At 35.8% G+C, this 27,930-nt stretch overlaps 1 protein-coding gene across 27 annotated transcripts in view; it reads left to right on the top strand.

The window, feature by feature from the left end:
• Positions 1–27,930, top strand: part of VPS13B (vacuolar protein sorting 13 homolog B) — a 784,482-nt gene that overhangs the window by 325,438 nt on the left and 431,114 nt on the right. For 16 of the 27 annotated variants that reach the window (XR_006060874.2, XM_042254441.2, XM_060393907.1 and 13 more), the window contains exons 21-22: positions 774–921; positions 25,581–25,708. Coding sequence is in view for 26 of the 27 variants with exons in the window: in XM_042254441.2 (XP_042110375.1) it covers positions 774–921; positions 25,581–25,708 (276 nt within the window). In the remaining variant the exon portion in view is untranslated. The remainder of the gene's footprint in view (positions 1–773; positions 922–25,580; positions 25,709–27,930) is intronic. The other 11 variants (XM_060393910.1, XM_060393900.1, XM_060393908.1 and 8 more) reach the window with 1 other exon arrangement.

The following is a 27,930-nucleotide window of genomic DNA, read 5'->3' as shown; positions in this document are numbered from 1 at the left end:
TTTTCTGTGCTTTCTAAATATGCTGTGGATATCACTTTTTCAGAAAAAAGATAGAGAATTTTAGCAATTCTCCCCAAAGTTGGACTGTCTTTATTAATAGTGGACATAATCAGTTTATAGAAGTATTTCCCTGAATATCATTTTATAAGGATAATTTTTCATTTTCTAGTGATCATAATTTTCAAAGTTAATTTTAGTTTCAATTTGCTTCTGCCATGTTATCTTTATACTACTTGCTAAAATTTACATGAAATTTTAATTATTTCCAAGTGCTCTTGGTTTTTGTGCAGAATTCTGATTGAGATTGAAATTGTTAAGCGTCCCTGTGGGTATATGTGAGAGAAACAGTGATAAAAAGGGAGGGCAAGAGTAATTGATTGATTGATTTAAAATGATAAAGCCCCATGTATATAGCATGGAGTATGTAGTCAATTATGTCACAGTATCTTTGTATGGTGACAGATGGATAACTAGACATATCACGATGATCATTTTGTAATGTACAGAAATATCAACTACTGTCTTGTGCACATAAAGTAACATAAAGATGTATCTCAATTATACTTCAGTTGAAAACAAAATATGTGGACATAGAGGGGAAATAGCTAATGATGGTTATCTCTGAAGGTAGAGATTATGGATGGTTATTAATTTAAAAAATACTACTAAATAGTAAAGCATTGACCCCAACATGTGAAGGACTTTCTTCAGTGATGCTATGTTTGTACTTAAGAAATAGTAAATAATTCAGTTTTTCATTTGACTCTCTCCAGCAGCCTGTAATTGCTGTTCCTCTTGTTATGCCAATTAGCAGAAGGAAGGAGGATGAGGTGTCTGTTGGAAGTGCACCCTTGGCAAAGCAACAGTCATATCAGGCATCTGAATATGCCAGCAGCCCTGTAAAAACAAAAACCGTAACAGGTATGTGTCAAAACTCTAAAGGATCTGTGATTTCACCTTCCCTCCTAGCTAAGGAGTAATCCAGGCCACATTTTCATGAAGCTGACCAAGACACAAGACTCCTGGAACAGAGACAAAAGACTTTATTATCTATAGCATTAGCAGTTTTACCAAAGTATTAGCGTGTGTGTGTGTGTGTGTGTGTGTGTGTGTGTGTGTGTGTGTCTGTGTCTGTGTGTGTGTGTCCCTGCCCTAAGCCTTATTCCCACAGGGTGACACAAAGAGGGCTAAGAGATACCTGTATATAGTGGATTATGTTACAGGAGAGAAACCTCAAGCTTTAAATGGGTAAAAGCTATGCCTCCATTTTCTATGGGGGAGGAAGGCTCCATATACGTCTTGCAAGACTGTAAGCAAATCTGCTTTTTGCTCAGGTGAAAGACAATATGTTTGTTTTCTGAGGCTGTACACTGTACAGATACCCTTGAAAATACCACTGGAAACAAAGGTACTCTCTGCCTCTACTTGTAAGACAGGCAAAAACAAGAGACCCTTGGAGAATCATCTCCCAGTAGTATGTTTCTTCTTAAAGTGAATCCTTATAGTCCACCCTACATCTCAATCCTCTTTCCTCCCCCTTTGCTTACTTTGTTAGCTATATGAGCTGTGCAAATATAAAGCATAAATATTCTTCCATAAAACATTATCTTTTATTTCCTTTTATGTAATTTAAAAAACCCGCTTGGTGATTTCAAGTAGTGTTTTAAGTTTCTAATATTATCCCTTAGATATTCAGCTTTATTCCCTATAACGCATACATCCCCAACCATATAAAAAAAGATTTTATATTTTTAATAATCAAAAAACACTTATTGAGTATTTATAATGGGCCAGACTCTGTTGTAAGTAATTTTGTGGGTAGAAATATTAATAAGACATGATTGATGACCTTGAGGAATTTAAAATATGTTTAAATACACAAGAAGGTTCATGCTAGTGTTTGTTTACAGGAAAAGTTAGTTTCCTTACCATATTTAAAAACAACAATGGTAAAAGTACTAACATACATTTTTGTGGAGTTTTATTCATATCTATTATTTTGTGTTCTGTTTCTTAAAATATTATGTTATGTTTGTTTTATGGAATCATTCAACTTCCACCTGTCAGTATCCACAGGCCTTTTGCTCCGTTGAGACTTTATTTTACCATTTGATAAAAAAAGGACTATGCTTATTTTTTGTATCATAGGAAGATGGTCTGTAACTTGAATTGATTTTTTAATACAAAATTAGACATTTCCTTTAGATAGCATGCTAAGTTTTATACTTTAAATTGCTTGATCTGGTAATTTACATAATGGTTTATAAATATCAGCTCTTAGTAAATGTTCATTAAGTATCAATTGATAAGTTTAATTTTATATGCACGTTAACCTCCTGCTTTACTATATTTAGTCCAGTTCTTTAAACCACATAATAATTAAAGTAATTGTTAAGGATGAGTAAAGATGATAGAAAATACTTCTTTAAATGAAATTGTATGACATAGAACTATATAGAAAATATTTACTATGCATGGAGAAGTTTTATAGGTAAATTCACATTTCATCAGTTGTCTATCAGTTCATGAATGATATTAATATCTGAGGTTTATTTTGCTCTCTTGTGGGTGCTGAGTTGCTTCAGTTGTGTCTGACTCTTTGCCATCCTATGGACTGTAGCCCACTAGGCTTCTCTGTCCATGGGATTTTCCAGGCAAGATTGCTGGAGTGGGTTGCTGTGCCCTTCTCCAGGGGATCTTTCCCAACCCAGGGATTGAACCTGTGTCTCTGAAGTCCTCTGCATTGGCAGACATGTTCTTTTACCACTGGCGCCACCTGGGAAGCCCCATTTTTCCTTTCTTACAGTTTCCCATTTAATTACAAGAAATTAATATTTTAAGAAAAACCTTGAGCATAATCTCTCATCAGTAATTATTACTGTTTAGAATCTGAAAACATAAACAGCACGTTATTCTTTAAAAAAATTAATGCATTTATTTTAAACTTTTTATTGAAGCATAACTGATTTACAGTGTTAGTTTCAGATGTACTAAATAGTGATTCAATTATACGTATACACATAATCATTCTTTTTCAGACTCTTTTACCATACAGGTTATTTACAGAATATTGATTACAATTCCATGTGCTATATATAGTAGGTCCTTGTGGGTGTCTATTGTATATGTAGTAGTGTATGTGTGTTAATCCCAAACTCCTAGTTTATCCTTTTCCCACATGTTGCCCCTTTGCGGAGGCATAAACTTGTTTTCAAAATGTGAGTCTATTTCTGTTTTATAAATAAATCCATTTATCTCATTTTTAAAAAATTCTGTTCGATTCCACATGTAAGTGATATCATACAATATTTGTCTTTCTCTGTCTTACTTAACACTAATGTTGATAATCTCCGGGTCCACCTGCATTGCTGCAGATGGCATTATTTTCTTCTTTCTTATGGCTTTCTTCTTTCTTTCTTCTTTCATTATTCATCTTCGTTATCCATTTTTCTGTCAGTAGACGTTTAGATTGCTCTCATGTCTTGGCTATTGTAAATATGCTGCAGTGAACATTGGAGTGCATTATCTTTTTGAATTATGCCCTGGATATATGCCAAAGAGTGGGATTACTGGATCATATGATATTACCTCACACTGGTCAGATTGGCCACCTTGAAAAAGTCTACAAAACAGTACATGCTGAGGAGGGTGTGGAGAAAAGGGATCCCTCCTACCCTGTTGGTAGGAATGAAAATTGTTGCAATCACTATGGAGAACAGTATGGAGGGTCCTTAAAAGGCTAACAATAAAACTACCATGTGATCAGGCAAATACAGTATTCTTTATTTCAAATTATAAATGTGAACTTTTGCATTTGAGTTGTGGATATGGATATTTTCATTTCCTTTCTTTAGTGTTCCCTCATCTCTGGAACCCTTAATTTCCATATCCTGTAGATATTCTCATTACAGTTAATGATGTCTGTATTTCCAGCTACTCAAGCTAGCATAAAAATTGTGTGTGTGCATATGTGTGTTTAGTCATATCTGACTCTCCAACTTCACGAACTGTAGCCCACTAACTTTCTCTGCCCATGAAATTTTTTCTAGGCAGGAATACCAGAGTGGGTTGCCAGTTCTTACTGCAGGTAATCTTCCTGACCCAGGGATCAAACCCAACATCTCCTGCATTGGCAGGCAGATTCTTTACCACTATGCCACCTGGGAAGCCGTACAATTAGCAGTTATCAAACAAATGCCTGTTCTTGCCTTGTTTATGGACTGTTGGCATGTATAGATGGTAAAAAGCTCTGGATATAACCTTTCTAGTTTATGACCAATGTATTGTGCTCTTTGGATGCCCACCATTATCAGTTCTCAGGAAACCTTGTTGATATTCTCTTTGTTGTTGAGTGCTCAGTATTAATCATTTTCTTTGCTTAGAATTATGTCTCAAAATTTTCTGTTTTCTAGAAAGAGACTCATAGACTTAGAGAATGAACTTATGTTTGCTGCGGGGAGGGTTGGGGGAAGGGATATTTACAGAGTTTAGAATGGACGCATGCACACTGCTATGTAAAATGGATAACCAACAATGGCACTGTGCCAAATGTTATATAGCAGCCTGGATGGGGGAGTATGGTGGAGATTGGATACATGTTTATGTATGGCTGAGTCCCTTTGCTGTTCACCTGAAACTGTCACAACATTTTAAACTGGCTATATCCCAATACAAAATGAAAATAATAATAATTTTCTATTTTATTTTTAATTAGAGTAGACAATTCCTATATTGCTTTCAATTTAAAAATTGAGTCCTTTAAATGTGCCAGTTAGTCAGTACAGTTGCTCAGTCGTGTCCAACTCTTTGCAACCCCATGAATTGCAGCACGCCAGGCCTCCCTGTCCATCACCAACTCCCGGAGTTCAACCAAATTCACGTCCATTGAGTCGGTGATGCCATCCAGCCATCTCATCCTCGGTCGTCCCCTTCTCCTCCTGCCCACAATCCCTCCCAGCATCAGAGTCTTTTTCAATGAGTCAACTCTTTGCATGAGGTGGCCAAAGTACTGGAGTTTCAGCTTTAGCATCAGTCCTTCCAATGAACACCTAGGACTGATCTCCTTTAGGATGGACCAGTTGGTTCCACTTGCAGTCCAAGGGACTCTCAAGTCTTCTCCAACACCACAGTTCAAAAGCATCAATTCTTCGGCGTTCAGCCTTCTTCACAGTCCAACTCTCACATCCATACACGACCACTGGAAAAACCATAGCCTTGACTAGACGAACCTTAGTTGGCAAAGTAATGTCTCTGCTTTTGAATATGCTATCTAGGTTGGTCATAACTTTGCTTCCAAGGACTAAGCGTCTTTTAATTTCATGGCTGCAGTCACCATCTGCAGTGATTTTGGAGCCCCCCAAAATAAAGTCTGACACTGTTTCCACTGTTTTCCCATCTATTTGCCATGAAGTGATGGGACCAGATGCCATGATCTTTGTTTTCTGAATGTTGAGCTTTAAGCCAACTTTTTCGCTCTCCTCTTTCACTTTCATCAAGAGGCTTTTTAGCTCCTCTTCACTTTCTGCCATAAGGGTGGTATCATCTGCATATCTGAGGTGACTGATATTTCTCCCGGCAATCTTGATTCCAGCTTGTGTTTCTTCCAACCAGCGTTTCTCATGATGTACTTACTCTGCATATAAGTTAAATAAGCAGGGTGACAATATACAGCCTTGACGTACTCCTTTTCCTATTTGGAACCAGTCTGTTGTTCCATGTCCAGTTCTAACTGTTGCTTCCTGACCTGCATATAGGTTTCTCAAGAGGCAGGTCAGGTGCTCTGTATTCCCATCTCTTTCAGAATTTTCCACAGTTTATTGTGATCCACACAGTTAAAGGCTTTGGCATAGTCAATAAAGCAGAAATAGATGTTTTTCTGGAACTCTCTTGCTTTTCCCGTGATGCAGCGGATGTTGGCAATTTGATCTCTGGTTCCTCTGCCTTTTCTAAAACCAGCTTGAACATCAGGGAGTTCACGGTTCACATATTGCTGTAGCCTGGCTTGGAGAATTTTGAGCATTACTTTACTAGCATGTGAGATGAGTGCAATTGTGCAGTAGTTTGAGCATTCTTTGGCATTTCCTTTCTTTGGGATTGGAATGAAAACTGACCTTTTCCAGTCCTGTGGCCACTGCTGAGTTTTCCAAGTTTGCTGGCATATTGAGTGCAGCACTTTCACAGCATCATCTTTCAGGATTTGAAAGAGCTCAACTGGAATGCCATCACCTCCACTAGCTTTGTGCGTAGTGATGCTTTCTAAGGCCCACTTGACTTCACATTCCAGGATGTCTGGCTCTAGATGAGTGGTCACACCATCGTGATTATCTGGGTCATGAAGATCTTTTTTGTACAGTTCTTCTGTGTATTCTTGTTACCTCTTCTTAATATCTTCTGCTTCTGTTAGATCCATACCATTTCTGTCCTTTATCGAGCCCATCTTTGCATGAAGTGTTCCCTTGGTATCTCTAATTTTCTTGAAGAGATCTCTAGTCTTTCCCATTCTGTTGTTTTCTTCTATTTCTTTGCATTGATCGCTGAAGAAGTCTTTCTTATCTCTTCTTGCTATTCTTTGGAACTCTGCATTCAGATGCTTATATCTTTCCTTTTCTCCTTTGCTTTTCATCTCTCTTCTTTTCACAGCTATTTGTAGTTACCACTATTTTAATTATTATTTACATTGTGTCATAAGCTATAATGAATTTGTTAAGTTTTTCATATGGTTTTACAAACCTTTTTTCTTATTATTTTTCTTTTCCTTTTACCATCTTAATTTTAACCTTTTTAAGTGTACGGTTCAGTTGTGTTAAGTACAGAGATGGTGCCCTACTCATAATAGTTTTTGACTTAAGGTTTTTCGACTTTATGATACTGTGAAAGCCATATGCGTTCTGTAGAAGCTGTAGTTTGAATCTGAATTTTGATCTTTTTTGAGACTAGCAATATGAGATAGAATTCTGTGGTAATGCTGGGCAGGGGTAGTGAGCCACACCTGTTAGTCAGCCCTGTAACTGCTAGAGTAAAGAACAATAGACTCACAGCCATACAACTATTTTGGTTTTTACTCTCAGTACACTGTTTAATAAGTTACATGAGATAGTCAACAGTTTAGAATCAAATAGGCTCTGTGTTAGATAATTTTTCCTAACTGTAGGCTAATAGAAGTCTTTTGGGCACATTTAAGATAGGCTAGGCTAAGCTCTCAGAGAAGGCAATGGCACCCCACTCCAGTACTCTTGCCTGGAAAATCCCATGGATGGAGGAGCCTGGTGGGCTGCAGTCCATGGCGTTGCTAACAGTTGGGCATGACTGAGTGACTTCACTTTCACTTTTCACTTTCATGCATTTGAGAAGGAAATGGTAACCCACTCCAGTGTTCTTGCCTGGAGAATCCCAGGGACAGGGGAGCCTGGTAGGCTGCTGTCTGTGGGGTCGCACAGTCGGAGATGACTGAAGTAACTTAGCAGCAGCAGCAGGCTAAGCTCTGAAGTTCAGGAAGTTAGGTATATTAAATGCATTTTTAACGTAAGATATTTTCACTTTATGATGGGTTTATCAAGACATAACCCCATCATATGTTGAGGAGAATGTGTATTCACAGTGTTGTGAAATGCACATTTTAATTATTTAACTGAATTTTACAAGTAGCTCTGTCTGTGAATTTATGCCTGAATTCTTATTAAAATAATCTTTTTGTTTTTGTATTTGCAACCTAAGGTCCAAAGTTGGTCTTAAGTTCATCCCCAAGTTATGAGTGCTTCCCAGGTAGTGCTAGTGGTAAAGAACCCACCTGCCAACACAGGAGACGTAAGAAATGTGTGTTTGATTCTTGGGTCAGGAAGATCCCCTGGAGAAGAAAATGACAACCCTCTCCTGTATCCTTGCCTGGGGAATCCCATGGACAGAGGCGCCTGGCAGACAGTCCATTTGGTCACAAAGAGTCAGACACGACTGAAGCGACTTAGCACACACACAGCACACACATTATGTAGCAGTTCCGGCATATGAACACCAAGGTTTGGTGATACTGCACAGGGTTTGATTTTGCTTTTTAATTATTTATCAAGAAGCACACATCCTCTTCCAGTCTCAGTGAAACTGACTTAAGTAGTTGGCTACAGGGGGAACACGTACTTGATGGCTGGAAATGTGTTGACAGCAGAACAGCTCTATTGCAGTGACATAGGCACGTAGGGCAGGCCAAGTCAGAGTGAAAGCATGTTTCACATGAAGATATTATCACAGAATTCGAAATAATCTTCTAGAGAATCTGTGTATCTTTCAAAACAAAGAAGCCATTCACAGTTATGACATCTGTCTATCCTATGTTTTGGAAATGGTATGAGTGTTAATTTGGAACTCTTGATGAAATTGTCTGATGTCTGTAATGGAGATGAAAACTTTAAAAAACAGTATCCTTCATAAATGATAGCTCTTTAAAAAATACTACCCATTTTCATCTTACAATGTTATGTACCTCTAAAGTCTAAAGTACTGCAAGTACTTTAAAATAATAGAAGAACTTTTAATTTGACTCCTTAAATACTACCAAGAACAATGAAGGTGAAAAACTAATTGGCCAATGTCTGTTGGCCAGAGGAGCTTTAGTTTTTAACGAATGAATGGAAGTTGAATATGTAGAGACAGCCTCTGTATACCACTGTTTCATGAAATTTGACTGTACTGAAACTTGGGTATGTCAATAGTTATAGTGAGGCAAGTGGGAAAGAAGGAAAAATTAGAGCTACTGTAAAGTTTATAATTTATACAGTGAGATTACAGATAAAGTAGAATATAAGATCTTATAAGCAGGTATAAGATTTAACAGCGAATTGCCACTTTGAGGAAAATGTAAGAAGATAAAGTATATATCATTATATGTCAGTTTAGTTAATTGTCTCTCTGCAAATAAGTATTGATGCAGGATAAGTACTGATTTCCTTGCATTGCTTCAGAGAATGTAAGAGATTAGTAAATATATAGTTTTTTAAGGCAAGCTCCTTGGTTTTCACATGGAAGTAATATGCTCCTTATAAGAAAATAAAACATGATATTACACTTTGCCAAGTATTTTTTATTAGTTTATCAGTTTAACACTTTAAGCTTGAAATGCCTTCATCTAAAAAATCATTCTATCCAAGGCAGTATAACTTACAGGATGGTTTTAAGGAGGTACATTTCTAATTTTTGCTGATACTAGTTGCTCCTGAAGGTGCTGATATATTCTGGATTCTAATTTTGTAATAATTTTTGATTGTAAGTAAAATGGGGCATACCAATATAGTTATTCATCTAAATCTGCTTAAGTGAAGTGAAGTTGCTCAGTCGTGCCTGATACTTTGCAATCCCATGGACAGTAGCCTGCACCAAGCTCCTCCGTCCATGGGATTTTTTAGGCAAGAGTACTGGAGTGGGTTGCCATTTCTTTAAGTCATTGTTACTATGAGTAAGCTTAAATGTTGAGCAGATATGTTCCTAATTATAGTGTGGAATTAGTATTCATGTACAAGAAATATATTTTTGTGGATTTATGTATATTAGAAGTTGCTCACTTTAATCATGTAATTTAGCATAAAATTCCCTTCTTTTGTGATTAATTATTTAGTTTCATAGGAAAATATTAAAGCGTGAGAGTACACACTAATGTATAATGTGTAATTGATTTTATTGTCTCAGGGGTAAAATGTAGATCTCAAAAATTTTCCCCTTATAGAATAAAGAAAGGTTTAAAATAAAATGAAGTTTATCTAATGAAGTATGTTTAAAATAAAAGAAATTAAAAATATTATTCAGAAAGTAATCAGAGACCTTAATGAAATATAGATTTATTAAAGTGTTCTTTTCCCTTTTTTACTTTGTAAGAGAATTTATTTGTAAACTTAAAACTTGTGGGAAAAACTATTATCAGTCTATAGATTTAAAAATTCTACTTAATATTCACATTAACTTATACATTGTTTCTGTGCTACCTTGGGTAATAAACTATTCTGGGCTATTCTGGGCAGTAATTTATAATGAGACAATTTGTAAGCTTACTTTGCTAAAGGATTCCAATGGTTGCCAGATGATCATATGATATTTTAGCCATCATCCAGATGGCTCTAACTATAGACTAGTTGCCGGGTTCCAGCCCCGGTGGATCCAGGGTGATTCGAAGGTGGGGACGGAGTCGGCGTCTCTGGAAATAACTTATTTAATTACAGATAGAAAGGGATTAGAAGATTAGCGGAGAAAAAGAGGCTGAATAACTTGGTTCACATGGGATACCATTCACCACCTACGTAGGCCACAGGCGTCTTCCCGTTCTCCAGAAGGAGAGGTGGCACTCAGGCCCCCCTGGTCCTATCTTAGAAGCCCAGGCAAAATTAGTAGGCTTGGCGGGTACCCATGTACCAGATGGGAATTCGGCCAGAAAATAGTAGGAGAGAAAAAAGGGGGCTGAATAACTTGGTTTACGCGGGATACCAATAAAATTCCAAGACAAGGAATTTGCACCATCTACGTTGGGCCACCGGTGCCACTTGAATATCGGAAGGTGCCCCTCCTTGGGCTCCTTCTCGCGTGGTCTTGAAAACCGGGGCAAATAAGTAGACTTGGGGGGCACCCACGCTCCAGATGGGAATTCAGCCCGAAAAATGGGGAGCAGAAAAGAACGACATGAGGGAATCAGTCTTTCTGGAAACTGATCCGATTTCTTTATTTTGGGTTTGCTTATATACCTTTTGTTACACATAGGGATGAATACAGAGTCACGTGGGGGTCAGCAGTCCTGACCTTTATCAAAATCAGGTGCTTCACATAAATGTATAAAAAAAAGGTCTTAGGGATATTACATCATCTTCTGGCCATGAGTGAGACCTGCGGACATTTTATGATCCTTTCTTTCTGATAACCAAAAACTTATTTCTTCCAAGGGTGTTTTTTCTTAAACCAGGCACCACCCTCCAAATAAAGTTACATTCCTATAGGGTGAGGGTGTAGTGAGTTACAATCAAGAAAGGAATTTATTTAACCCAAGGTTAACATGATTAGTCTTAAAGGTTAACACTTATTTCTCCTATATGCTTAAAGGTTAATACTTATTTCTCCTATATGTTTAAAGGTTAATACTTATTTCTCCTATATGTTAGTTATATTCATTATAAGGGTAGGGAACATGGAGATTTAGCAGCAAACATCAGCCCGACAAATGAAAATCCTTTCACCAATGCTCCCCTTAAGATCTATTTAGTCTTATGATATGATAGAGTTACATTTTTACATAGCAAGGACACAGTGATTTATAACAAAGTACAGTGATCTATTACAAAAGAGAAAATCCATTAACTCAAAAAGTCTAGTATTGCTAACATCAAAAACTACCATATTTCCTTTGCTATATTCCAAATAGATTGATTAATATATTCTCAGGTACCTAAGGATATAGAGGCCTGGCAGCGATCATTGACTCAACAAGAAGAAAAAGTCCTATGCTAATTAAGACTCTCAAAATACTCCAAAACTCTCTGTGCTGTTTATGGTTGAGAGGTAGTAAACAATCATGTGCCTAGTGGCGGCAGTAAGGATAATCCTGTCATACAAGCTAGTCTGTCAGCAGAGAGGTTTGACCTGAGACATCCTTGTCCCATCCAGAGCAGGGAATTAGCAGCAATTATTGACACAACAAATGAAGAGACCCTTCACCAATATAATTCCTAACTAACTATACTAATAATTTCTAACTCCCCAAAAGAATTTGCCTTTAGTAAGTCTAAAACATCTCGTGCCTCTCAGGTTGGGAGGCTGTAAGCAATCACATGTGGCCGGACAAACCTATACAAGTGGGCTAGATAACCTTCAGAGGAGTCCGTAAGCTGAAACACTCTTGTCACGCCCAAGAGTTTTTATTGTCTTGGAGCTGCACGTTTACTCCTTCTCCGAGAGAAACGGTTATGGGGGAGAGCGCCCCGTAAAGTCAGAGGTGTAGGTGAGAGCATAAAACAGACTCTGGTTTTGGGGTTAGATGCTCGGGAACAGGGGGTTTCCTGAGGCTTGATCACGCCTTTGCGTATGCCAAGCCTCCTTCCTCATGACCTTTGCCATGGGCGGAATTCCTCACGCTGGCCCCCGGCAACTAGTTTTTTAACGTTTAATTTTTATGTTACATGAACATCCCTGGATCACTTGATGATGATCTTTTATGGACATGTCTGATAATTGCACTACTCACTTGGCACGACTGCATACCTGAATTTCTGGCACTGCTAGTGTTCATATGAGGAGTCCTAAAGTAAATCATAGGCTCTGTTAAAAAATGTAATTTATACATTTTTTAGTGTGTCCTGTGTGTCCAGAAGAATGCTTCTAATGTTTGCTGATTCATTTCAAGAATGTGTTAAGTTTGTTAAACAAACTAGGTTTATTAATTTTTATATGTAAATATACTACGGTTTGTATAGCACGCTCATAATGCCTTTTCTTCTTGAAGCCTCAGTTTTTAAGAATTAGACCAGTCATTATTTCATATTTAATTTAAAAAAATACTTGTTTCCTTACCTCCTTGGCCTTTTTTTTTTTTTTAATTTTTCTGAGACAGTAAGAGGAAATTGATGTATGGTTTCTTTTAATATGTCCAAGTTTAACTCTCATTTTTACTTTGAAAGTAGAATATAGACTTCACTGAATTTTGTCAGAGGAGATAGCTTTTTAAAAATTTCTTTTTAAATGGAGGATAAATTCCTTTACAATATTGTATTAGTTTCTGCTATACAACAGTGTGAATCAGCCATAAATATACATAGATCCCCCCACCCTTGAGCTTCCCTTCCACCCTCCACACCCATCTCACCCCTCTAGGGTGAGACCACCGAGGACCTGGTTGAGCTCCCTGTGGAACTTCCCACTAGATATCTGTTTTATACACGGCATTGTATACATTTCAATGCTACGTTCCAGAGAAGATAGATGGTAAATTATTTAAATATTGAAAGGTACTTTTACATTCTCCATCGTATTGGAGTTAGTTTATTCACTAACTCACTAATTATAGTCCTCACTACCTTACTCCTTTGCCTTTTAAATGTCCTAACCCAAGTGTAGAACGAAACAGGATAAAGTAGAAAAAACTAACAAAACTACTATTTTTAGTTTCCTTGAACACAACTGATACAGGCTCACATTTTGATTACAGTAGTAAGAGAATGAGTTAAAACAAGTACAGAGAACACAAACTATTTGAAATAGTTTATCTTTAGAGTATTATCCTTCAAACTTTTTTCTTAGTACTTTTCTATGAGTAAAAAATCTCAGGTAAGCATTCACGAGTCATTTGAGTCATGCATTAAATATGTTTAACACTATATTAATATAGAGCATGTAAGATAATTTTAATTTTAACATTTGAATCTTACTATTTTGATAGAATTTTAGGAATACATCAATAATATTGTAGTGAGAGTAATACTCTGCTTCATTGAAAAAATAGTTTAATACTTCATTGTAATAACAACTTAAAGATTTAATTCTTAATTCAGATTATTACAGTAGTGGCTGACATAACTGAAAATCTCCCTTACTGAGAGATTCGTTGACCTGAGCCTGGGAATGTCTTTAATGATGCACACAGGACACTTATTTTTCATTCTCATCCATTTTGAAAAGGTTTAGTACATTTCTGTCTTGCTTGTATAAATAAGATATTCTTCTAAATTAGTGGAAAGATGTTGCCTTATTCTTTTAAATAAGTTAGTGGCATCTTTATTTGTTAATGTTTTTGTTCGTGGTATCTTTAACTCATATGTTTGGCCCTTTGTGTTTTACAGGAATCTTTTAAAATTGAGGAATAATTTATAATTATTTTAAATATTTAGATTATTATTTATAATTTATTAATTATTATTTATAATTTATAATAAAGTAGATAATTTATTTTCCCTAAATGTAGATAATAAAATTTGTCAATTTGATTAAATGTGTATACGTAAATTATAATATGCATCAGTTAACTGAAACAGAAGAGTGCCGGTTCCTTCCGTTACTGAGTGTCTTCTCTTCCTTCAGTATATTTAATGTAGTGTAACGTGCTTTCTTCTGTCATGGGAAAGATACACAGTGCTTTTCCACTTTACTAAATATTAACAGTATGTCCTTATTTTTGAGTAAAAGTAAGTATGAGTGACTATTCTCATATATATCCCCTGTAGCTCAGTAGATGGTCTTGTAGTTTTATGCAGCACATTTGGGGACACTGCTGTATTGGGATCCAAAACACAAACAGAGAGAGTCTGTCATATGTGGTCCAGGTGGGAGGGTCTCAAGGAGCCAAGTTAAACTGAACAAAGTATTGGGTAATGTAGTTCAAGAATTCTGGATGGAGAAATGATTAAAAGAATAAAAAATCAATAACGTCTCCACAAACATGCAGCTTAGGCAGAAAGTCATTGGTATAATGACCAGTAAATGTGGAAATGGAAGGAGCGAGAGCCAGATAAGCTAGGCTGGGCATGAAGGTGAGTAGTTCTTGAGGAAGTAAGCCCAATGGTATGTTTAAATCATGTTGTAGCACTTTGCAGCCTATGTAGGCTATGCAGTGTTACTACAAGGTCTGTGCAGGTACAACTACTAACATTGCCTCATTTTCTCCTAACTAATAGGAGATTGCCTTACTGGAGAAGGAATTTACATTTCTAAATTAGGAAGGACTCTCTGATAGCAAGAGAGGAAAACTGTATTCAAATAATTTTAAGTTAAAAGAAAAGGGGAGGGGGGAAATTGATTGATTCTGATAACCAAAATGGTAAGAAAGATAAATACAATACAAATCTTGTCTTTGGAATGACTTTGAATCTGATTCCACTCTGTGAGGATTCTTGTGTTTTCATTTTGGTTTATCTCTCTCTTATTATATGAATGTGTGTGTATTTGACCTAGCATGGCTGTGGTACCTCTGGACTCGAATGCTTAGCTCTGATCAAAGAGACAATGATATGGTCCAGTACTTGTTGAAAAAATATTGGAAGCAGTTTTCTTTGGGCTTTCTTGGCTCATGTGCACACATCTTGGACAATCACTGTGGTCAAGGAGGTTAGACATTATGACTTGGCCAGTGGCAGCCCAGCTTGGGTCAAGTGTCCAACCTCTGTGTTCAAGGGTGTGAGATATGGATACCAGAAAATGTAGGGATAGCAGAAACATGGCTCCTGGGGATAATTTTTTAAAGGCAATCATCTATCTCGATTCACGTCTACTAATTTTTCATTTTATGCTTAATCACAGCAGTTTTAAAACACAAAATGTTGATTGCATAACATATAGACTAAATCACACTTATGCATTTCTGTTTTGATAGGAATAACATAAGTGAATTTTGAAGGTATTGCATGCGTGAATGGAGGGCAGGGTGAAAAATAATTTAGAAGACCAAGACATGGGATGCATAAGATTGCAAACTTTATGGCAGGTGTTCATTTGTTTTGTTTCTCAACCTATAGTTTATTCATGTGGGGAAGAGGAATTAGGAGGTGTTCTGTTATATATAGTTTTGAAAATAAAGTTCTACCTTGCAGAATTTATTAATTTTGAAACTGTTTCATTATAAACAGTTATAAGCAGATTCATTAATTAGAATTATAACAGAATTTAAAATTTGTCAGTTAATTTTGAAGTTTTTTGAGAATATATGGTGATATTAAGTACATGGAAAGGTTTTCAAATGTATGGTCTTCTTTGGAAATGAGTTGTTCTAATATTTTATACAAACTGGCAAGAATTCAGCAAAAATTCAACCAAATTGTTTTGTATGCAGTCTTTTTTCCCTTCTTTTGCAGTCAGAACAAGATTATAGTTTCCAGATGAAATTCTGAATGTCACATAGTGATGACATATATTTTCCTGGTTGGCTCGGCATGAGATGCAATTTTGCATGCCATGTCACGCTGACTTGCAGAATCCAAAAGCCATTATTTCCCAAGGGGCTTTCAGGAGTGATAGTATCAAATGTAGTTTGTATTTTAATGAAAAGTCTCAGGCATCATTGCAGTTCTTATGGCAAGTTGCTTAAAGGTTTATATATTATCCAAACTCCAGAAATTTAAAATAACATTACTATGTAAAGGTCACTTTTTCTTTAGGTTATTTAATTTTATATTGCCAAACAGTCAGTGAGTGAATGTTGTTTGGTCATGTCCAACTCTTTGTGACCCCATGGACTGTACAGTCCATGGAATTCTCCGGGCCAGAATACTGGAATGGGTAGCCTTTCCCTTCTCCAGGGAGTCTACTCAACCCAGGAATCTATCCTATGTCTTTCACATTGCAGGTGGATTCTTTGCCAACTGAGCCACCAGGGAAGCCCATGAATACTGGCGTGGGTAGCCTATCCCTTCTCTAGCATATCTTCCCAACCCAGGAATTGAACTGGGGTCTTCTTCATTACAGGCAGATTCTTTACCATCTGAGCCACCAGGCAACCCCATTGCCAAATAGTGTTGCCTAAAACCATGATCAGTGTGAAGTATAGATCAATAATTATTAAGGTATAGTAGGAAAACTAGTAGGTTAGTGACAGAAATAAACGGTTTTAACCCAGTTCCCCTCCCATGTTAAGCTAACCTCAGATAGGCGCAATTTATTTTTAATATGGTAATAAGTGTACCCAACTATCTTACAGTTTTAAGTCTTAAGTAAGATATGTGAAAGTTCTTTATATGTGTATGGTAAAATGCAATTCAGATAAAACATATGATCACATCTTTTATGTTTGCATTTTAAGAGGAAAGGTACAGACTTCAAGCAAAGTGAAGCTTATTTTATTTATTAGGTTTTGACACTACAGTGTAGTTTTATTTTTTCTTGTTTATTTGATCATAATCATTCTAAAGCTGACTTAAAACCCAGTATTTCTATTTATGTCTATATAATAACATTTAATTCATACTGATGATCTTTCTATTTTACATTTGTTTTAACTTACTTGCTTTATTGCTTCTTTTCTTCTATTTCCTTCTTTTTTTCTTTTAAGGTGTCTCAGGTTCAGTTCCCTGGACAGCTCTGTTTGGATATCTTACAGGCAGGTCCTTAAAGCCAAACTGTATCAAATGTGTACAACTCTGTACCTACCCTTAACACCATTGCCCATGTTGCTCAAGGCTGAAACCCAGGACTCATCTTTAGTATCTCCTTGCCCTATCTGTTCTGCCTCCAAGTTATTCTTAGTGTTTTTATTTCAGTCTGTTTGTATGCTGCTTCCTAGTCAGAACTGTATAATTCTTATATAGGATAATGTAAGGGTATCCTGATTAGTCTCCCTAGTGTCATTTCCAGATTATTTTATCATCTGTTGTCTAGATGATAGCAGGAGTCATCTTATTAAAAATCTAAATTGGATCATTTTATTCCCTACTTGAAATGCTTTTGTGACTTCCTGTTACGCTTAAGGTAGAATCCAAACTCCTTACTGAGGCTGACAAGAGTTCGACCTGATCCTCTCTCTGTAGGCTTCTTTCATTTCATCTTTTGTCATTTTGTGTTACATTGATCATCTTTCACTTCTTCAAACACTGCATGCTTTTTCTTGCCTGGGATCTTTTGCATGTTCTGTTTCTATTGCTTCCATTGCTGTTTTCATAACTATTAAGTTTTTATTTAAATGTTACCCTCTCAATGAAGAAACTTTTCCCTTTCAGTCTTTCTAAAATAGGTCTGTGCCATTCTTCCAAGCTTCCCTACCTTAGGACCTCTTTTCTGTCCTCATAATGCTTATCATACTGTATCTGACTTACTCACATTTGTATTCCCAGAATCTAACAGCTATTTCTAGCATTGAGCAAATTAAGTAAATAATTGCTTCATGAATGAATAAATTCTATTTCTTTAGTTATTTTTATTTAGGGACATAGTAATCACATTCCTTAGCCTTATTTATCTTCCATCCTTTATTGATTTAAACTGACATCCTGCAACTTTTCAAGTTTGCTCCCACATTCCCCAGGGATATTTCTCAAATATTTGGGAGAGGTAGCAGCTTGTATTTTTCTTATCTTTGGCAAGAAGTATATTTCTTTCCAGTGACATCAGAGTCATTATTAGGATTATGAGTGAGTTAACAACTTCTTTTCTGTAGCTATGCGTTTGCGGTACAGGCTCAGTCACTAAGTCATGTCTGACTCTGTGACCCCAAGGACTGTAGCCCGCCAGGCTCCTGTCCATGGAATTCTCCAAGTAAGAATACTGGAGTGGGTTGCCAATTTCCTTCTCCACATAATGATAAAATTTTCTAAAACAGGTCTGTGCTACCTACCCATTTAGTAAGTTTGTTATTCATTCATTTCTGTCTTTCCAGTGTAAGCTCCTCAAAGACATGATCTCCATCTTTATGCTTCTTTGTTTCTGAAGGTCCTAGCAAATGTAGGCAATCAATAATGCTTATTGAATTGAACTAAGCAACTTTCCATAGCTCATAAGTCTTGGAAGGGGATAGCATTTTCCTCTGTCGCATTTTCAACTGTTTTCTAAGCCACACCAATGGAATGGAAGAATAGCAATATAAGAAGATACACAAATCTGCCTTTATTTCTGTTGTGTTGTGATTCCCTAAATCCTTATGAGATCTCCTTCAGAGTAAGGAATTGGGGGATTGAGAGACAGGTGGTGTGATTCCTCTTCTGCTGTGTTCTTCAATCCATCATTTTTTTCCAGTAGTCTTGCCTTCAAGAAATAGTAAGGAGGACAGTCTGACTGAAGCAGAAAGTCCCGGGACCCGGGATTGAAGAGGAAGTCAAAAGGACAGTAGGGATCCTGATCCTGTAGGAATTTATGAGCCATTTTAAGGACTTGGGCCAGTAAAATTAAGAGTAAATACATGACTGAACAACTTGATTTCCCAGTAACATACAGGAGAAACTAAAGATTGATACAGTTTTTTTTCTTGGTGATTATTGAAAACTTTAAATAAAATGAAACTATAAATCATAAATATGTACCTTACACAAAAGTACGTTTTAAAAACAATGTCAATACACTACTAGGGAAAGATTTATTTAAAGAAGATGCACATATAATTTTTTCCTCTTTTTAAAATATTAATGATTGATTTCAACTAATGCTTACTGAGCAAGGCATTCTTATTATTTCATGGTGCTACATGAAATGAATATAGGAAACATGGATTGTCCTTGCAGTGAAATGAATACTGTCTTGGTTTTAGCACTACGAAAACTGAATTGCATTTTACTGAATAAAGTACATAATTATATAAATTGGTGGTTAGAAGTCTTAATGTTTAAAAGAAAAATTGCTATAGGAATTTTTTTTTCTTAATTTCCCATTAGAAGTCCTCCTTCCTTATTGACCAAAAACCAAAGTTGGCCTACTTTTGTTACAGCATCTCTCTAAGACTCTTATGCAACAGATGATAGAAGCTTGGAACAGAAATGGCTTAATTTTGAGAAACACTTACTCTGGGAGCTGAATTCTACTGTCATTGAACAAATGTTTTTTGATTCCTTAGTATCATTAAGTAACCTTGTTATGATGAGAATCTTGAACTTCAGGAACATAAACCATTTGGTATCAGATGTCATTATTTGGTGCCATTGTTCTAGACATACTATAGGATACTCAGAGTTACCATTTAACCATTGATACCATTACTTAAATCCTCAAAATAAGAACAGAGGTTTTGGACGTACATTGTTACCAGGTTCCAGTTCAGCCATGAGAAGGTAAAAGGATGTTCTGATGTAAATCATTGACTGACATACAGAGGCAAAAAATATAGACATTTACTTCTGTGGCTTGGAGTTTCAGGCTTTATGCTTTTTCAGCCAATTTTATCTAGCTGGTGTTAGATTAATAAATATATACATAAAGATCCTTTCTCATTGAAAGAGTAAGAATAGTGGGGAGGGGCAGGCAGAATATATCTTTGAAGTCCATCTATTAACCACTGCATTTATTGCTGTACAGTATTACTGTGCTCTTCTGCTTCCATTGGAGAAACAATACTGAAACTTTTGCATTATACCATGAAGAATTAAATATATTATACAGAATTATGTCAGAATTCTATGAGATTATAGAGGAAGGGCCAAATCTAATTTGGGGAATTCAGTGACTGTTTCTCAGGAAATGATGTTTAAGGTAGCACTAAAACATTGTGAATAAAAAAGGAAAGTCACTTTGTTTCAGATCTGGTAATCTTCAAGTTTTTTCTATATCTTCTGTATCTTGTCTCATATCAGTAATTTTTAATTATTATTCTCTATATTTAAAGTAATTTAATGAACTTCTTATTACACAATGCAACATTTAACGTGAGTAGTATTCTTGACTTTAGATGTACTTATTATTGACTTCTGACGTTAGATTAGTCCCCAGCATGTAGTAGATGTTACAGACATTTTGGTTAAATAAAGTATGGTTCAAAATTGGCAGTATTATAGAGTATGCCTGTGCTACCTTTAAAATGTACATAATTACAGAAAAAATTATCTTTTGAAAATACAAGCTTGTCTTCCTATTCTGTTGTCTTTTAGATAATATGATGGATTGAAAATTAGTGTATCTAAAATAGGAGCTTTTACACTACTAATAGCCTGATCATTCTACTTAAAGAGATTTTTAAACTGATTATATTTTTCATAGCTTTTTGGAAAACACTTTTAAGCCACATAGAGATTTCAACACCTTGTATAACTTCTTAAATCATAATATCAGCAAATACAGCTTTTGGTGTGTAATGACTTGAAATATCACTTAACAGTCAGGTAATGATGTCCAATCTGCTTGATAATATTAACATTTATTAGATGGTTTTATTTTCAAATTGTAATAACATTATTTATACAACAGTAATATTCTCTGACACTGTTTCTACTGTTTCCCCGTCTATTTCCCATGAAGTGATGGGACCAGATGCCATGATCTTTGTTTTCTGAATGTTGAGCTTTAAGCCAACTTTTTGCTCTCCTCTTTCACTTTTTATCAAGAGGCTTTTTAGTTCCTCTTCACTTTCTGCCATAAGGGTGGTGTCATCTGCATATCTGAGGTTATTGATATTTCTCCCGGCAATCATGATTCCAGCTTGTGTTTCTTCCAGTCCAGCGTTTCTCATGATGTACTCTGCATATACATTAAATAAGCAGGGTGACAATATGCTTTCAGAATTTTCTACAAATTGCAGCCATGAAATTAACAGACGCTTACTCCTTGGAAGAAAAGTTATGATCAACCTAGATAGTATATTCAAAAGCAGAGACATTACTTTGCCGACTAAGGTCCGTCTAGTCAAGGCTATGGTTTTTCCTGTGGTCATGTATGGCTGTGAGAGTTGGACTGTGAAGAAGGCTGAGCGCTGAAGAATTGATGCTTTTGAACTGTGGTGTTGGAGAAGACTCTTGAGAGTCCCTTGGACTGCAAGGAGATCCAACCAGTCCATTCTGAAGGAGATCAACCCTGGGATTTCTTTGGAAGGAATGATGCTGAAGCTGAAGCTCCAGTACTTTGGCCACCTTGTGTGAAGAGCTGACTCATTGGAAAAGACTCTGATGCTGGGTGAAATTGGGGGCAGGAGGAGAAGGGGACGACAGAGGATGAAATGGCTGGATGGCATCACAGACTCGATGGATGTGAGTCTGAGTGAACTCCGGGAGATGGTGATGGACAGGGAGGCTTGGCATGCTACGATTCATGGGGTTGCAAAGAGTTGGACACAGACTGAGCCACTGAACTGAACTGAATATCCTCTATCAGTAGATTTTAAAAATTTGACCGTAAGCAGCTTTTGTGGAAACCTTTGGTATCCTTGGTTTCAAGGAGTTTTAAAATTTGGCCTGCATTTTTAAAAATTATTTATATTTTTAGAATTTATTTTCTTAGAGCAGTTTTAGGCTCGCATTTAAAGTGAGGGGAAGGTTCAGAGATTTCTCACGTATCTACTGCCCCACACATGTGTAGTCTCCCGCATTATCAAAAACCCCACCAAAGTGGTATGTTATTACACTTGATGCATTTATACTGATCCATCATTATTATCCAAAATCCTTATTTCTCAATAGGGATCACTCGTGGTGTAATATATTTTTCTGTTTGAACAAATGTATAGCAACATATATCTTCTAATATAGCGATATACAGAGTAATTTCAATGTCCCCAACATTCTTTGCTCTGCCTGTTGCTCTTCTCTCCTTAACTTCTGTGCTAATGTTTTTATTATTTCTATAGTTATGCTTTTTCCAGATTGTCACATAGTTGGAAGCATTCAGTATGTAGCCTTTTCAGATGGGCTTCTTTCACTTAGAAATATGTATTTAAATTTACTCCATGTGTTTTTATGGTTCATTTCTATTAATGAATAATAATCCATTTTCTAAGTGCACCACAGTTTATCTAGCAGGTCACTTTCTAAAGGACATCTTGGTTGCTTCCAGGTTTTGATAGTTTTGAATAAAGCTTCTGTAAACATCTGTGTGCATGTTTGGATATGGTTGGTCTACATGTAATTTAGTTATTTAAATTGGCAGAGTTCTACAATAAGTTTATGTCGCCATATTCTTCTCATACCTGCTAAGATATGTAAGAAGAACTGTAAGGTCCAGGTGAGTTGATGTAAATTAAGATGTGTTTTATTTTAAAATGGGGCTTCCCTGGTAACTCAGGTGCTAAAGAATCCACTTGCCATGTGGGAGGACCCCGGTTTAATTCCTGAGTTGGGAAGATCTCCTGGGGAAGGGTTAGGTTACCCATTCTAGCATTCTTGGGCTTCCCTTGTGGCTCAGATGGTAAAGAATCCATCTGCAATGCAGGAGACCTCGGTTCTGACCCTGGGTTGGGAAGATCCCCTGAAGGAGGGCATGGCAACCCACTCCAGTATTCTTGCCTGGAGAATCTCATTAACAGAGGAGCCTGGCAGGCTACAGTCCATGGGGTCGCAAAGAGTCGGACATGATTTACTGTTGTAAAACATCAATTCTGAAATATACAGTAAAAAGTTAAAAACCTCCTTCCCTCATACAATTCCATTTTACTGTCTTCACTGGTAACCTCTGTGAAGGGTTTGTATTTTACCTCTCTGTAGCTCTGTGTTAATGAGATAAATAAACACATGCTCAATCTCACATACTGTTTTAAAAACATATGGATTAAACTACATAAATGCATATATTTTTATATCACAGTGTATAAAAAATATGATTTCTGTCATATGTTGAACTGTTCCTCATTTTTAAATGATTGAATTATAATCCTGATCACAAATATTCCAAAGTTAATTCAGCCATATCTTTTTTGATGAATAGATTAATTGCTTACCATTTTCTTCCTCTCCTTTCTCCTCCTTCCTTCTCTCCCTTTTTTTCACTATTTCAAATAATACTGCTGATACTAAAAATTTTTCAAATTATTGATATGAATCTCACATGTCATATGTTTTAATATTTCTGTAGCATAGGTTTTTAGAAATGGAATTACTTTGTAGAAAAACTTGCATGTTTAAATATCCTGTCTTGTAATTTCACTCTGCAAGCTATCCTTATAGTCCCAGTATATGAAACATTCTAACAAAGGGCTTCAACAATGTCAGATGTTTTTAAAAATACAAATTAACTGATTAAAATGTTTGCCAAGATGACAACTGAAAAGAATATCTGATTGTTGCCTTAATTTTTATTTTATTATTAAGGAAAGTTGATCATATCTTAGTAAGTTTTTTGGCCAAATTATGTTTTATATGAATTATTTGTTCATATTTTTTCCATTTTTTGTTGTTTATCCATATGACACTTTGATATCTTCATTTGAACTTGTAATGGAAATCTTAGCCTGATAGGTATAAAACTATATTTCCTTTTCCTCTCCCCTCTAGTGCCATTCTTCCAGGTGATCAAATATAAAACCTTGGAGTTATCCTTGCTTTACTTTTCTCTCTTATTGTAATATTAATCCATCAGTAAATTTGTTGGCTGCATCTTTGAAAACAATACAGAAATTCCCCATTCTTGTTAGCTCTATTGCTACTACCACCTCTCACAGCTTGTCTTCTTGTTTTAATATTTATGTAGACCGTTGTCTACATAGTAGCCAGAAAAATTCTCTCAAAATATGTCCATTAATTTCAAGACTGTTTAGAGTCATATCCTGTCTCCCTCAAAATAAAACCCAACCTCCTTACCATGGCCTGTGTAAGCCCTGTATGATTTGGTCCCTATTGGTACCTCTGACCTCGTCTCTTGCTTCTCTCGTTCTTACTCTGTTCTAACCATCCTCGCTTTTGTGTGGTTTCTTGAAAATCCTAAGTACACTCCCATCTTGGTGCTTTGCAGTGTTGTTCCCATCTGCCTAGAATGCTCTAACTCTATGGATCTCTCTCCAACTGTTTTTTTTTTACAAACATTTTTTGAATGTTTCTAATGTGTATAATGTGGTAGGCTATGGTATTATTAGTATGAGAATAAAAGGTTTATGTTCCATGCCCTTAAGATACTTTGAATCTACTATAAATGCAAATATGTGAACCAAATAGAGGGGAAAGGGAAAGTATGAGTAGATAATAGCACTTGTCATTCTCATAGTGATAATGTGGTAGCACTTACTTTTCCAATGATTATCAAATTTAGCTTAGTAAAAGTCTTGAAAACCAAGATCTGAGTCATTTATTTTATGGCATTTAAAATAGCACCCTATCAATTATATGTATGCAGTACATAAAAATGTAACATATATATAGACATGTCCACATATATTATAAATTATTTTTTGATTTCTGAAATTTTCATTATAAGAATTATTGAAGTTCTCTAAGTTTCTTGATTTAGATGAAGAAAATTCTTGTAACATCTACCTGGCTTTTATGTGATCAGTTCTTTTGAAAGTGAAAATGAAAGTGTTAGTTGCTCAGTTGTGTCCAAATCTTTGTGACCCCCATGGACTATAGCCCATCAGGCTCCTCTCTTCATGGAATTCTCCAGACAAGAATACTGTAGTGGGGTAGCCATTCCCTTCTCCAGGGAATCTGCCCAACCCAGGGATCAAACCTGGGTCTCCTGCATTGCAGGCAGATTCTTCACTGTCTGAGCCACTGAGGAAGCCCAGTGCTTCTTTTGCTTACTATCAAAACCATTGTTTTAAGTAGAGAGATACTATGAGTAAGCTTTTATTAGGAAAATTCACATTTGGGAAGACACATTTTCTATTAATTCTGGATGAAGGAAGTTCAGTTTTCTATTTCGATAAGATTTTTATTTATGTTTTGACTTCATACTGAGAAATGAACAGATTGTTAGGTTATAATTAAGTAAATTTTCACAATGTAAACACATCCATGTATTCAAAATAGAGCATTACTGTTACTCCATAAACCAACATCCCAGTCATCAGTCTCTGAAAAACAGTCATTTTCACTCTCTTAACTATTAACAGATTTTTTTTAAATTTGGAATAATTGTAAAAATGAGTAATTCTTTCAGTAAATATGATCTAATATATTTTATAATCTCATATATTTTAAAATTTTAAACACAGGAAGAAGTAATAGTGGAAATATTTTCTGTATATTTTTGTGAAACTTACTGGTACATTTCTATTAAATCATCCTGCCTGTTCTTATTCTTAGAATCCAGACCATTGTCAGTTCCTGTGAAAGCTGTGCTGACTATAACTGAAGGCTGTAGAAGTCCTGAAGAAAGAATGAAAGAGTTTATTGGAGTAGTATGGAATGCAGTTAAGAGTCTAACACTGCAGGTAAAATGAAAATTAGAAATACCATGGTTTAATTTCTCTGTTGCCATTTAATTTTCAGTGTTTTTAAGATCAATAAAAATTTTCTCATTGGTGACACTCATGTATACAACCTCACTTTCACAATTTAAATAAAAATTATTGGTGCTTTTTGCAGATTAATAACAAAATGATATGAAACACATATGGTCTTCCTGATAAAGTTACAAAATTATGCAAATTTTGAAATGTTATTTGAATTTTTAAAAATTCATTTTTTGTTTCTTTTAAGCATTATTTGAAATATTTGAAATAGTCAGTATACCAATAGCATACCTATTTCAGTACTGAAATAAAAGCTTAAATTGAATTAAAAGGATTACCTAATTATTTTTCCTAGCTACATATTAAATATGAAAATATTAATTATAACTGTTGTTACTAAATTTTCATACCACTTTTTACTTTTAAATGTACAGAATTTAATTTTACTGAATTACACATCTTCCAGATCATGTTTTAACTGATAGAAATACACAATTAAATCCTTATCTCCATTTAATAGGAACTGGGTAAGGGTACCACAACCATTTTTAAGTTTTCATATAGACTATTTTTTCTTGAGATAAGATATGACAGATTGATAACAGAGGCATCTTTATAGAATTTTATGTGTACCAGACAGTAATATCTAAGTTTTGGGACCTTCCACTTCTGTTTGAGATGTTGACAATTGCAGAAGAATATTGCTCCCACCTTATGAACAAGAAACAGCAAGGTAGATCTGCAAAATTATACTAGGATGCTTCACCCACATAAACTGGAAGATAATATATATGTGCAGTTCTTAGCTCGATTTGTGGTGATTTGTTATGCTGTGTAGAAAAGTGATCCAAACATCTATGTCTAGCTATAATACAGTTTAATAAGTATAATGAAAACTTTTAAAATCACTTTTTAGAAATAACATCTAAAAACATATCCAATTCCTTGGTATCAGTATGTGAACATGATTAATTCACATGGTGACCCTTGAATGACATGGGTTTGAATAGTACAGGTCCATTTATACGTGAATTTTTTTTTTTTTTGATACTTCAGTACTTCGTGACCTGTGGTTGGTTAAACCTGTGGATTCAGAACAGTGAATACAAAGGGTAGACTGTAAAGTTATATATGGAGTTTCTGCTGCGAGGGGTCAGTGCTGTTCTAGGGTCTACTGTATTTAAAGTACTATTTAATACAAGAGCCGGTGACCTGCGTTTTGGCAATCTATTACAGCCTCTCTTTTTTGAGCATGATACTTACATAAAATTAAGAGAAGAGGGGGAGAGAGAAAGTATGTTTTGTTATTCTTTTGTTGTTGTTTCAACTCTCAGCTGGAAGGGAAAATGACTTTGTCCACAGGTATCAGCTGTGTCCTACAATCTCTGCCAGCATGAGGCCTTATGCTATTAATATTATCCTAGTGACTCACTTTGTTGACTTGTATTCCTCTCTAGTGGTTCCTCTGATGCATTGATGGCATCAGATGAGACAGGAAGGTGAGACTCCATGAATGCAGGAGATATTGAGTGCCTTTACATTGACTTCCCTGGTGGCTCAGATGGTAAAGCGTCTGCTTACAATGTGGGAGACTAGGTTTCAATCCCTGGATTGGGAAGATCTCCTTGAGAAGGAAACGGCAACCAACTCCATTGTTCTTGCCTAGAAAATCCCATGGACGGAGAAGCCTGGTAGACTACAGTCCGTGGGGTTGCAAAGAGTCGGACATGACTGAGAGACTTCACTTACATTGATTGAGCTTGATTATAGAAGCAGAAAATAGACAGTACTCCTAAGATGTTGCTGAATGTTCATAGTCAATGTTACTTTCTTTAGTCTATAGTAAAAGACTGTATCCTTATGTTCTCTTTCATTGTTTATCACCCTGTCCTTGTATTAACATTTAACCATGGCGCATGATAGAGCAAACTAGACTAGGTGTGGTTTTGCTTCTGATGACTATATTTATTCACTTAACTATATGTAGCTTTTCTTATGATAAAATCTTTAATCTCAGGGGAGATACATTGCTGATGGGAATGAGGGAGATACCTGGGCAGTTGTATCTCAGTTTTATTCATTTTTTCTGAAGTTGGTCAACCTCAATCTGTATTCTTAGCTTACTCTGTGGTCACAAGAAAATAAACTTAAGTTTTTTATTTCTTCTCTTTCTGTATAATGCCTTACTAACCGTTCTGTGC

The sequence above is a fragment of the Ovis aries genome, chromosome 9, assembly GCF_016772045.2.
Source record: "Ovis aries strain OAR_USU_Benz2616 breed Rambouillet chromosome 9, ARS-UI_Ramb_v3.0, whole genome shotgun sequence".
NCBI classification, from domain to species: domain Eukaryota; kingdom Metazoa; phylum Chordata; class Mammalia; order Artiodactyla; family Bovidae; genus Ovis; species Ovis aries.
The sequence above is the reverse complement of the archived record's forward strand: the minus strand, read 5'-3'. Positions and strand labels throughout refer to the sequence as shown.